This window comes from Odontesthes bonariensis, chromosome 18 (genome assembly GCF_027942865.1).
Source record: "Odontesthes bonariensis isolate fOdoBon6 chromosome 18, fOdoBon6.hap1, whole genome shotgun sequence".
In the NCBI taxonomy this organism is placed as follows: domain Eukaryota; kingdom Metazoa; phylum Chordata; class Actinopteri; order Atheriniformes; family Atherinopsidae; genus Odontesthes; species Odontesthes bonariensis.
Genome location: NC_134523.1, coordinates 11,018,031 through 11,031,318, shown reverse-complemented (window position 1 = coordinate 11,031,318; position 13,288 = coordinate 11,018,031). Strand labels below are relative to the sequence as shown.

Sequence of the window (13,288 nt, the reverse complement as noted above, 5' to 3'; positions counted from 1 at the left end):
TTTTTTAGTAGACTCCATTGTGTAAAGATCAATTTTGTTTTTGGTGTCTAACGATAGAATTAATATGCGTTTGTGCTTTGAATCAGTGTCTGACTGTGATAACAGAGATACGTACGCTCTAACTGTCTAAATGACCCGATGTGAATCACGTCCTATATATAAGGTTTGATGATGTCACAAATGATGTCACTCTGATGTCATGAAGGAACAGAGACTTGGGCTCCACCCCATCAACAGAACATTTGCTGATGTCACAGAATAGAAGACCTGCCTGATGTTGCCTAGCAACGGCAGCAACCTTAGTTTTTTTTGTTTGTTTGTTTGTTTTTTTTCTAGTTTTGAAAAAAGAAATCTGAATCTGAAGAGAAAAAAAATCTTAAAATTGTATAAAAGTGAGAATTTAAATTAAATGCCAAAATAGAAATACTGTTGTTTTTTTAATTACACAACAGTTTCAAGATGGATTTAATTTCACATAAAAGAGGAAATGTAGCTTTGATTTTTCCCCCCATATATGTTAAGTTTACTTTTACAAGCCAAAAATGATCATTAATATGAAGGATGAGTACATCAGCCTGCCGGTAACAACTTTAAGCTACTTTGCACCAGTTTTATGTAACGAAATGAACAGATTTTTGAAGCAGTTTTACATTTATATTATGATTTTAATAAAAATGTATTTAAATCTGAGATCAGAGCATCTGGTGAATATTAAATATACAGTATTTGTACATTTGTTTCATAAATAGTGTTCAACTGTTTTGATCTCTTCTCAAAGCAGTGTTTTTGTTTTTGATTCACAAAGAAAGAAGTTGACGTAAGTTTCTCCAAGGCTTGGCCTTAATGAAGACTTGGGTGACCTCAAGGCTCCAGGAAATCGGAGGCGAGTTGAAACATTAACATGATAAATTCCTTGATGTTCACCTCCCTTCTTTTGTGTCCGTAACACTTACATTGTGCAAGGAACAGATCTTATTTCAGCATTAAAAACGATTTTTCATGTATATTAATATGGTATTCCTGAAGACAAAAGAATAATCAAGGTGAAGTAGAAACATGCAAAACCATTATTTATGTTTGTGTGCCTGAGAGTGTAAATGGAAAGGTTCCACACATGTATGAACCATATCAACGTCCCACAACTGTAGCGGGAGTCGGAGAGTAAAGAAATTAGCAAAATTACTTGGTGTTACTTTAAAGAATCTGCCAAAAAAAAAAAAAAAAAAAAAAAAAGGTTTTTGTTTGATGTAAAGAAATAAAATAAATAACTTGGTTCCAGTTGTACAATATGTGGGTGTACACAAAAACAACACAACAGAGTCACTCACTTGTAGATGCCCATTCCACTCCACGAATCCAGTCTTCATGTCCTTGCAGAGTCATGGTTTTCTGGAGCTATTGCGGAGTGGTTTAAAACAGTAAATGGCTGTGCTCGAAATTGAACAATACAAATAGAGGAAATGGCACAGGATACATAAACAAGCTGCTCTAGAGTGAGTACAGATCTGAGCCTACCTGTCCGTTGGACCGCGCATACAGATGCACCCGGGAGTCGTCACCCCCACAGGCCAGTATGGGAACTGTGGGAGACACGAACAGCCAAGTAAGATCACACACAGACAATAGACTGTATACATTTATATCAGTATCTAGATGTTATAAATAGAAGGTGGAGGGAAGTATGATGCCCAACATCAAAAAGCTCCATTTTAAACAACTGAGTTCATTATGAATATGACATTCGGTTACAGTCACAAAAGCAGCGGTAAACTTAGAGGGATGACATGAGGGGATACATGTTTGTACGCGTGTGAATGTGTGCACCTTAAAGACTGTCTATGTAGGAGCAGTTTGATGCTTACCTCTGGTTCCTGGCAACAGTGCCAGGGACACATCCAGCATGAAACCACTGCCAAATGATATGTTATGGAGGCACTCAGCTGAGGAGTACACATGCACATTGAATTAAACTTTCAGAATCACAACAGTAAAATCGTTTTACAGTTCAAAATAATACATATTCAATGTTGTACATGTGGTCTAGGGGAGTGAGGAGAGGTGCACGTGAAAATTGAAAAACTCAATATAGATCATGTACTTATTTGGGAATACAGTATAACTGTATGTGCAGTATGCTTAACACACACACACACCTCATCTCAATGACTGTAAAGCTGTCTTAATATTGATTTACAGAAACTCTCAGCAAAATACAGTATAAAACAGAGATACAATGTCACAGAAATGATGCACCCAAATCAGTTGTGCAGCAGAGCAGCAATGTGCTCCAGAAAGTAAGTTCTGTAGAGTTCATCAACTGTGAAATGAGTTCAATTTAAGCCATGGTATGTTATTCTGTAAATCTCACTTGCCAACGGGCTGTTTTTCCCCAATAATTTGCCTTTCTCTGGTTCCCCCACCCCTCCTGCAGAGCCTGAGCAAGCTCACTGACAGATCTTAGCAGCTCACATTACTCAGTTTTGAACTCAAATAGTTCTGTTTTCAGAGACAGAAATTAGCAAAGACCTCTACCCTTTAGGACTTTGTAATCAGCTCACTCTTAAGATCGCTCTCCTCTGTCATTAGTGTAAGGTAAACTAAACTGTCTCTTAACTCATTCAATGCCTTTGACGGTTGCTTACGTCATTTCGAATAGTGACGCCCCCTGCCTTCGACGGTTGCTTCCGTCAATTGCGTTTTTTAACGGAGCGGGCTGGGGAACAATCTAGCGGAGTTTGTCACTAAATCTTAGGCTTGTAAACACTAAACAGAGAATATACTGGCAAAATTACCCGCAAGGTGGCAGCAGTGCCACTTTGCACAAAAAAAAAAAGCTTGTTTTCTCAATTTTTTGGTCAAAAACAGCTGTTTTTGGTGAAACCAACCTATGTTCTACTGTCTATTACTAAAGGACTGAAAATGGTAGAAACAAACTTTTTTTTCCTGATGATAGAAGAGAGTCTACTCTTTCTTTTGGTAATTTCGGTGTGTACATAGTCATAAGACACACTTTTCTGTGGGTCTTGGAAAATCAGTCAAAATACTGTAAAACACTTGGCAGTATGGGTCTCTCTGCACTGAAAATGGCTGGCAGCCAATGAGTTAACTGTATGATCTATATCTGCAGTTGCTGTCACCTGCATTTTATATCATGTTACTGCTGATAAAATATATTTTAAAGTCAAATATGATATTACTCCAGCAAGATAAAACTTATACTTTCATTCAGTATAAATTATATAAGTAAAAAAAACTGAATTAAATAGCCAGTGTAAACTCACTGCAGTGTTTTTAGATAAGTGTCATTGTCATCATTTGCACACATTCATACAACTATACCTTCACTAAATTAAAATGGAGGCTCTTTATCTACCCTGTTGCCATGGTGAATCATAGCTGGAGCTCATGACTTTCTACATAGTCCACACACATTTCCAGCCTTGAAATCTATCAAGTCAGTATTTGTTAAATCTGCTCTCTGGAACAAACACTCAAGCGATCATCTTTACAAACATCACTACGCTCATCAGCAGCCAGTAGGGGCAACTTGTAATGATCATTTTTGTTTTGAAATGTTAACAATATACTGCAGGTTACCATAATGGCTTATTACTCTGGGCTTTTGGCCTCCAAAATCCGAGAGGTCACAAAATCACACGATCAAACTACAGATATCAGCAGAAGAACCTGGCCTGGTAACTGTTAAAGGAATAAAAAAAATAAAGTTTTAGAGCCACTGCATTAACTAGCAACGACTTGAAATCTGTCTTGTTTTTTCAGCAGTAAGATGGTCACAACAATGACATAGGATAATTATCACAAAACAAATGTGTCTTTTTCCCTGTCCCTCACCTTCTTTGGTGTCACTGCAGAGCCATAATCTAACTGTGGAGTCTGATGCAGAGGAGGCCACCAGGATCTTTGAGTCCTCCACGTAGATGGTATCCACAGCACAGATGGGACCACTGTGGCCCTTACACTCCACTGATTGGATGAACTGGGAACAGCACAAGCCATTTTTATTCCTTTATTCCATTCAAATAGCACCAAATCATAACATTTACCATCTCAAGTTACAAAACATGATGATGACAGTATTATAAAGACGAATCCAACATATTCCCCATGAGTAAGCACTTGTTTTAGAAGCCATCTGTGAAAAGATGTCAGAAAGTATCTGATGCAACGTGTGGTTACCTTCCCATCTTGATCCTCCCACAGGATGAGCCGATTGTCTGAGCCTCCAGAGACAAGATGACACTCTGGTGCTGTGACAACAATGTGACACAGTTATCAGTCTGGGCAACTTGTTACAATTATAAAAGGTAATCTAAATTTTACAGCATACAATATTATGTATGGAGGAAGAACACTGCAGCTCGGTTCCAAGAAAAAGTGCAAAAGGCTTCTTCAGGACTGTAGCTGCAGCAGCAGCACAAACATGCACATGGTTTTGGAATGAAATGGTCAACCACTGCAGGGCAGTAATGCCGGGATGTTCATGGATGGTTTTGTATGGAGGAAGTGATGACATTGAATAACCACAGGGGCCCGAGGGATCAAGGAGATTCGATTCTGATTCTTTTTGAAGGGAAATATTTCGTCTTAGAAAGGCAGGGGTGGTGTTAGTTATTTCACGAAACACAAGAATCACAAAACTAGCAAAGAAATCGATTGAAACAATCACAGAGAGAACCGTACAGTCAAACGAAACACATAGAATTATCCAATGGGACTCAAAATCCCACAAGTGGATGCAAACAACGACTGAGCAGCAAATGCAGCAAATTTGCAAAAAGAAAAAAAAAAGAAAAAAAAAAAAAAAAAATCACAAAAATACAGAGAACTACCATAAAATGATCATGATAGAGGAAGAAGAAGACTGGGGTGACACAAATTAGATACAAAAGGGCTGTAAAACAACCTGAGACATACACAGACCAACCATTAAAACAAAGAAATACCTCACAAAGACACAAGCAAACTAAAAAAAAAAAAGTGATGCACAATTACTAGCAAAGTAAAAAAAGACAACACCACTGCATGGAGACAAAATTACCACCAAATAACTCAAAATGTTACGGTTAGTCAGGTTCACCTCAATGTGGTGATTTTTTGTTAACCGAGACATCAAACTGAGGCCCACAGTCAGTCGTCCAATAACTGGAAGGTTGGCGGTTTGAATCCCACTCTCGCAACTCAAAAAGATTGGTGAAACTGACAACTGGAGGGGTGTCAGTCCACCTCCTTGTCATGGCTGAGGTGCCCTTGAGCAAGGCACCCTACCCCCCATGCTCCCCGGGCGCTGCGAATGGCTGCCCACCGCTCCAGGTTGGCATCTGTCTCTATGACTGTGTGACCCTGTGTGTGTCAACAGGTGCCAACCTGGATGGGTTAAAAGCAGAGGACAAATTTCGTGTGTATGCATGACCAATAAATAAATCTGATCTAAATCGTTGAACCCTTTAGGTAATATGCCTTGTGGTTGTGACTAACTTAATTGTTTGTACCAGCATCTTCACTGACACCAGTTCGGATCTCACCATTGTCCTTTTTGTGAACCCACTGGACTGCGTTCACTCTGCCTGTGTGTCCATTCAGCACAGCGACAACTCTTCTCTCCTACGGGAAAACAAAATCATGTGTTTGTTCGGCTGTTAAACAAAATAATCGCCAGTTTAAAACCACAGTATGAACGACTGGAGTTTCAACATCCAACCACGAATTAACGGCACGTTTTCGGTAAGATTTGACATATTTCTCTACCTGTGGTTCGTACAGAGCAACTGAGTTGCACGTCCCGAAGGCAATTACTCCCCCTCGACCCCAAGAAACAACATTTGGTGTCCTATTTGCACAACAAGCTACATGGCATGTTTCAATTATGGATGCCGCCATCTTGGTAGCGGAATTCGTGGAGTCACTGTAGATGTTGCCGGGGATAAACGGCACCTGGGTAACAACAGTTCCGCAGGCACAGACTCTAAATTTCTGTCTTTTTTCTTTCTTTTGAAAACGTATATTTTCATTTGCTTAGCAATGCAAAATGCTCTTATGACATTATTTTATATATTGGTGTTTACTATGTAATAATGTTGGCTTTGACAAAGAGCGTAAGCTGCACTGTGGAGTAAAGTCCAGTAGATGGCGGAAGATAGTCACATAAATCGAGAGAGACGATATCAAAATATTCAAAATATTCCAATCTTTAGTATTTAAGGCAGCTTCACTTTGCACTCATTTTACACCACTGCACCACGGATACTCTGAAACGAGGAATATTGAATGGCTTTTATGATGATCTTATCTAATACCTTAAACCCTGAATGAAAAGTTAGATGTAAAGTGAAAAGGGGTGCTAATGAAGTGATTGTTTTTAGTCTGAAGGCTTTAGATTTTTACTTTCTTACGCCCTGAGGGTATCAAAGGACAGACAGAAACATAACTAGTGGGCATGTACGGCCTTTGTTTTGAGAAAATGCAGTGGTACGAATGCTTCTGTTCTTGCAGGTGGTTGGTCCCTGCATTCCTTAAGCCATTTTGCTGCATCTTTCCCTGAATATTATAAGAATAAAAATGGAAATGTACCTACAATAACGTGGCTGCTGGATGTATCTGTAAGATTTAGTACGTAATTGTCGGGCAATCTAACTTAACCCCTTTTTACCAAAGCAAATTAGAACAAAATAAATGAAACGATGAAGCACCATACTGAGATGAACGACGAATGACATTTTACATTACGTTGAAATTACCCCTTCAACAACCTAGGCTGTGTCAGACTGTGTTATCCCCCTGCCAACTCATGATTGAGGATGACTGATCGCAGCTGAGCTAGATGCCAGCCTGGCGGGCTCGCTTGTTAAAGATAAAGAAATAAATGAATGAATAACGAAATGAATAAATAGTTCAATAGATAGATAAACTAATCATACCTCAAGCCTTTGGCAGTTTGAATTTTAAAGGGTGAGGTGACACTTTTATCACAAGGAGTTTCCAGGCACCCACTTGACATGACTGGAGAGAAAAATTGTTATGGGGTCTGTGAAGCCTTGAGTGTTATTATAGATGACAGTGTAGCAAAGGCAAACAGGGATACAGCCAAATAATGTGAGGAAGACAGAGGGGATAGAGGAGGGGTTGTTGGGCCTATTTGGGCTCCCTTTTGACCATGCTGACTTGCGGGGTATATATGCGTGACAAAGACAAAACAGACACACTGTCACCGACTCTTGGGCAGAAAATAGATTATATTTGCCTTACCATTTTTCCTCTTCCCTCTCAGTGAAACAAGATTTAGACAGACTTGGCAGGGTGAGACAACCTCTGTGGTGGATACCCATGCATCTATGTCTCTTATCTCAGGAGGGGCAGCAAGGCAATAGCTGGGCTACAGCTGAGCAGCTGTGTCTGTGAAAAAGTGTCTTTATTATCTTTGTGCCGCATTGACTGTGCATTCATCATCTGCCTGCAGTGAAACCTCTGTAGCTGCTTATGTAATGCAGGATTAATTTGATCAAATGCAGCAAGTCATAGCAGGAAGGAGGAGGTTTATTTCAGGAAAAAAAAACCTGTCCTTTTTTTTGTTTGCCTGGACAAAAGAGTATGAGGGACACACCTTTATCTGTGATGTTTTGTGATCATGCCCTTGATGCATGGCAACAGTTATTCTATTACTTCAACAAAAGTATTTCTTTTATTCAGTGGCGTAGAGGTCATTCAGGGTAAAATTTTCATCAGCAGTGAAGGCCATGGTTTCAGGATTATAAAGCTTGAAAAGTTGAATAAAGGAAGGTTGCTGATTATCTGTGTATGATGAGAAAGTTCACATCTACTGCAGTGGTATCTTGATATTTTGTTTTTATAAAAGCAGATACAGTTATGACTCTGGGTTTCTTTACCTTTTATCAACTTTTTTTCTTCATTAAAGACATGCTCATTTCAATATGTGGCCTATCGTCATTTCTATAAGAGCAGGAGAAATTTTTTATCCTTTTTGTGTTAAGATATCCCGATGGAATTAAAGGTGTCGTCAGTAAATGCAATTTCCCTGCCACTTACCCATGAACAAGCAAAATTCAAAACTGTTGCAGGTCAAGCTAAAATGGTGCACGACAAACAGACAATTATATTATTACACCTTACATGCGGGCATGTAAGCTCTAGTGTTTTTCATCGCCACATATGTGTTTACATGTGCTGTTGGCAGCTGTCATAAAAAATTAAAACTGAAATATAATGAGTCTACAGGAAATGTCTCCAGTTATGTAACAGCAGAAATGGAAATAAAAAAAAGCCAAGATTACTGGGCTGGGTGTCTACGGAGCATTTTGCTGCTGCCTTATTTTGTTTACGTGTAATTGAATAAGCCTTGTCCCTAAGGGTGCCTCCTTGGCAGGAGCACAGCCTAAAACAACAGAAAGATGACCCACTCCTTATCAACACTTGTCTTCTTTTCCCTCTTCTTTGAAAATATTAAAACCTCTGATTTCTTTTCAATCTCTAATTCTGCTGGGCCCGTTATTTGCCCTGGAGGCGATGTCAATTTTATTCTTAGCAAGCTTGTATTTACATAAAGACCTGTCAGCCAGCCAGGTTTAAACTTTTCTAAGGTTATTAACAAGTACTTGCTGAAGAGGAATGATTGTTTTTCTTTTTAGAATTAATTTGTCTATATTGACAATCTTCATTGTAATTACACTTTTTTTTTTAATAGATCTAAAATGTGATGCCAGCATCACACATTACCAAAAACAAAACAAAAATAGGACAGATGCGAGAAAAAGCTGATCTGGAAGATTCTACCATCAACTGATGACATATAAAGTATAAAATTGGTATCTACCGGAAGGCTTAGTGTTTCAAAGCAGGGATGGGTCATTATTCGCCATTATGAGCAGAACTCCACTTTTTTTTTTACTCTGTGTCTGGCATGGAATTCTAGATTTATTCATATTTTTTTCTAGATATAGTTAAGTTGTTCAGTAAAGAAGCTGAAATTTTTTTTTTTTTTACATGTCTGTGAAATTAAGTCTCAAACTGATTACCAAATTACACATTTAAGTGTTTGTTGCATTTGTAAAACTTCCCATTTTTTTCTGAAATGGGGGTTTGTGAAAAGAAAATTTAAAAAAAAATGTAATTGTCAGGTGTGGGTTTTTAAGGGAGGACACGGATGCGGATTTTCCAAAAGTAAAAATAGATTTATTTAACAAAAACAAAGTACCAAAAGGAAAGCGCGGCTGAGCCGGATACAAAAACCTAAACTGTGGAAATATCTATGACGAGACGAAACAAAACAAAACAAAACAAAACAAAAGCATGGAAACTTATCTGTGGCGTGGCGTGGCGTAGCATGGATGGTGACGGGGAAGGATCTCACAAGAACTGAAAAGAAACCTGGAAACTAAATACTGTGGAGGGTGATTAGGGATTGAGTGCAGCTGAAGGGGAAAACACAGGTGAGGGACGTGAGGCTGATTGCAGGGAAGGAGAGGGTGGCGTGACATGAAAACTAAACAAGACCTGAACCTAAAACATGAGAAAAAAAACTAAACTAAGACATGAACTATAAACCAAAACATGACCTAAAACTCGTGACATAAGTCCATGGCGTTACAGTAATGGAATAAAATAGAATTGTAAGGTCTTGATCTAAAGGCTTCTTGTGAGATAGTATTGAGATATTATGTCTTGGGGAAAAAAAAGCTGAAGAAAACGACAACTTTTCACGGTCATTGAGTAAGAACACTGCAAAGCCAGATCGACATCCAGCCCGGACACCTCACCTCATTTTGAACTCCTTTCCTCCACAGAGGCTTTCTCTGGTCACTGTATCGTGCTAAGAGGGTGAGTTCAGCTGCGGGTCTCAGGAAAGGGCACAGCACTCTTTCACGCAAGCATTCTGAGTGGAATTTCTTTAAGGCAAATTCAAATGACCAGCAGGCTCTGGGTTATTGCTTCCCAAGAGGCCAGTGCGAATGTGTGTGTCAGTGGCACTGTTGACACTCAACCAAACAATAAATAAAAAGCATGCTCTTGTAAGGAGGACCATTATCGTGTAAATACGTGCACATTAAAAGCATGTTTTCATATGCATGAATAGTTTTCTCCTTCCGGAAATCTTCTGCTATTTTTGCAGAGCAAATTTTCAGCCGACTTATCTATCGGGGGACTATGACTGAGTGCACTTGCTTACGTTTTGCAGTATGCAAAATCACTATCTCCTTGGGCTTAGCAGCTCCTGTCCCATGAGCTGTAGAACCAGAAGGATGGTACAAAGAGAAAGAAAAGTCAGCACATTCAAAGCACAGAGTGAAACTGTAGCAGCTGTTGGCAACACAATCACATGCGTGCATAAACATCTCCTGGTTAATGAGTAACACTCATGGACAGTGCAGATGAGAAGACACAAAAGGGACTTCCCGCTTGTGTGAAGTTTTGAGGCAAACTGCTAAAATGCAGCATGCCTACAAGAGATTAGAGACAGAGGAGCAAATATTGAATATTCCAGAACAAATTAGAGACCGTTTAGCAAAACAAGTCTACTTCTCTCAGTGAGAACGGACGCACTTCTGTGTGTATTTGAGACTCTGGTTCGGAAGCTATTTGTCAAGTTGTTAACTAGCTCCGGTGAAATTTTACAGGATGATCATATTTCTTATCTTATTCTTCCTCTTGAACTTATCTTCTCTGACCAAAACAATTTAAGCCAGGACAAGTTGATACAGAACAGTGCAAGTAGCCCAAGTGGAGCTTGTTATCCTCTTATCAGCTGGAAGAGAGCCTAAGTGCAGCTCACCAAAAAAAGCTTCAGATATCATCTAGCTGGTAGTAGACCCATTCATCAAAGTGGAACACAACCTTGTCCACTCAACTGCCTGCATACCTTTATAATGATGCACCGCAAGTGTGTCGGCCTGTGTGTTGCACACGTGTCTGGAGAGATACCAATGTAAAGAGGGAGGGTAAATGTAAAGCCTAGGTGTGGAGTTTGAAATAAATACTGGCTGGGACTGAGAGTGGCAGGCAGCTTTAACAGCGGCTGTGTCCCCAGACGCAGAGTGCGAGCCAACTCCCGTAGTTGATGATAAAGCAGGCAGCAAAAGCCACTAACAGTGCCATAGTGCTTACAAGCCATATCTGCTCCCCACCATCTGCTGCGCTTATAATATGAAGTATTGCTCGACTCTTGTCATCCAGCGATCGTGCTTGTAAAGTTAGAAATTGCTTCTCGTGCCACCGGAGGATACAGGGGTTTTGAAAACAGCTTATTTGGGCTCAGACACAGGGAACAATAAAATTCATTCTGTTACGGATACAAGTCACTGGGTCACAAAATAAGATGAATGACATGTTACTCGGAGAAACGATTAGTTCCTTATTTTGGAATATGACGGCTGACCGGAGGTTGAAAGAGCCTCTGAGCTGTTCATTTTAGATGCATGTCATTCAGCCTTTGTCATCTATGCAAGTCTGGCAATGGATTTAACTGTTAAAAAAAAGTAATCTACATTAAGTGTAGAATGACTGCCAATTGATCTTGTTTTAAAGGATATGCAATTGGAAAAGAAATTGCACAAATATGACCTGCTGGGACTTGTCAGGAACACACCTTTGAGACCAAAAATAACTGGAGCAAAACTCCAGCTTGCTGGTAAATATTCTGTCACGGTGTGTGTCAGGAAGAAGACCCAAACACTGACACAAACTATGTGACAAATAAACCTTTACTCATGAAGCAAAAGGCACTGCTGTGGCAGGAGGTCGGGAGATATTAATTTGAAGTCGAAGGCAAAATGTGGCAACAACAAACAGAACACCGGCAGGACACGAAGACACGAAGACGAGGAGGATGAGCAAAGAACCAATGGGGTTGTTTATAGGTGACGGACAGTGTGTCCCACCAATGTTGTGAGCAGAGGAGTCAAAGACAGACCCGAGCAGAGAGGAGGTGAGGTGACAGGTATTTCAATTTGCATTGCTTTGAAGCTGTTAAGTTTCTGTTTCTGATAAAGCACGCCCCCTTGAGGAGTCATGGATGCTGAAAAGACTTTTGCAAAGGATACACCGGTGTATGACAAGCATCCTCACTCCCCCATCCTCTGGGTACCTTTTAGAACTAGTGTCATCCTTCCAAGTATTTACCGATGAACAATTTAAAGGTCACAGGCAAGTGAGGGAGGAGACAAAGAGGCTTGATAAACAGACAAATGAGATAAGACTCAAGACTAATAAAAAAAAAGAAAACAATTGACAGACACTGGAGATTAAACTAAAGAATGAAAACAAAAGCAAAGAACCATTCAACCAAGGCAAACTTAACTGAAGCCAACATGTAAAACCATGGACCATGACACATTTGGCTTTTGGAATAATGTGCTCTGGGCAGACAAATCAAAGACAGAGCTGTCTGGCTACGGGAACACCAGATACATTTGGTGAAGATCAAAGACATGTCTTGTGGAAAAGAACCTCTCATCTGCTGTGAAGCGTGATGGCGGGAATGCTCTAGTTTTGTGTTACTTTGCTGCCCCGGGAACTGAGCAGTTTGAAGTCACTGATTCAACCATGAATGTGGTGTCATGTCACAGAGTGCTCAAAGACAATGTGAGGCCATATGACCAAAATCTGAAGCAGGACCGAAAATTGACCTTCCTGCAGAACAGTGGTCCTCAGTGCGATCGCAAATACAGCAAGGATTGACACAAAGCAAAGAAATGTAAGGTTACAGACTGGCCCGCGACAAAACATGGATTTAAATCCCTGTTGGGATTTAAAATGGGTAACACGTGAAAGGAAACTCACAAACACCTTACAGTCGAGGCAATTTTGCAAGAAGTTGTGGTCGAACTTTCCTACAAGCCAATTCAGAGTCTATATTTGCAAAGGTGTGCAAAGCCATCACATGAAAGGGATAACAGATAAAGGAGTCGTGATGAAGGGGTGTACTTACTTGTTACACAGAAGAACATTCAGTCTAATCGTGTTTTTATTTAATGAGGGATTGACTGATTAAGCAAATCTGCTTGTGGTTGTTCTGCAACTGCAGGATTCATTTCGAAGAGGACAGGCGTTTGCTTGTTCCAACATGTAAAAAATAAGTAACAAGGAAATGATCAAATACAAAAACTCCACGGGATGTACTTTTTTTTGCACGAGAATCTGTTTCCTACAAACCTTTCTGCTCAGCAGTGAAAAGAGTCTACACCTAATGGTTAGTCTACACGCAGGTATAACTTAAATGACTGTTATGGGTTTGAGTTTGAGCTTTCACAATCAGATTTTC

At 39.8% G+C, this 13,288-nt stretch overlaps 1 protein-coding gene across 1 annotated transcript in view; it reads right to left on the bottom strand.

The window, feature by feature from the left end:
* The window catches only part of elp2 (elongator acetyltransferase complex subunit 2), a 32,725-nt gene extending 26,809 nt beyond the window's left edge, over positions 1-5,916 (bottom strand). The window contains exons 1-7 of the mRNA XM_075449802.1: positions 5,767-5,916; positions 5,544-5,622; positions 4,198-4,268; positions 3,853-3,997; positions 1,863-1,940; positions 1,516-1,580; positions 1,329-1,395 (exon numbers count right to left, since the gene is read on the bottom strand). Coding sequence (XP_075305917.1) covers positions 1,329-1,395; positions 1,516-1,580; positions 1,863-1,940; positions 3,853-3,997; positions 4,198-4,268; positions 5,544-5,622; positions 5,767-5,898 — 637 coding nt within the window. The 5' untranslated portion in view covers positions 5,899-5,916. The remainder of the gene's footprint in view (positions 1-1,328; positions 1,396-1,515; positions 1,581-1,862; positions 1,941-3,852; positions 3,998-4,197; positions 4,269-5,543; positions 5,623-5,766) is intronic.
* Between the last annotated feature and the right edge of the window lie 7,372 nt (positions 5,917-13,288).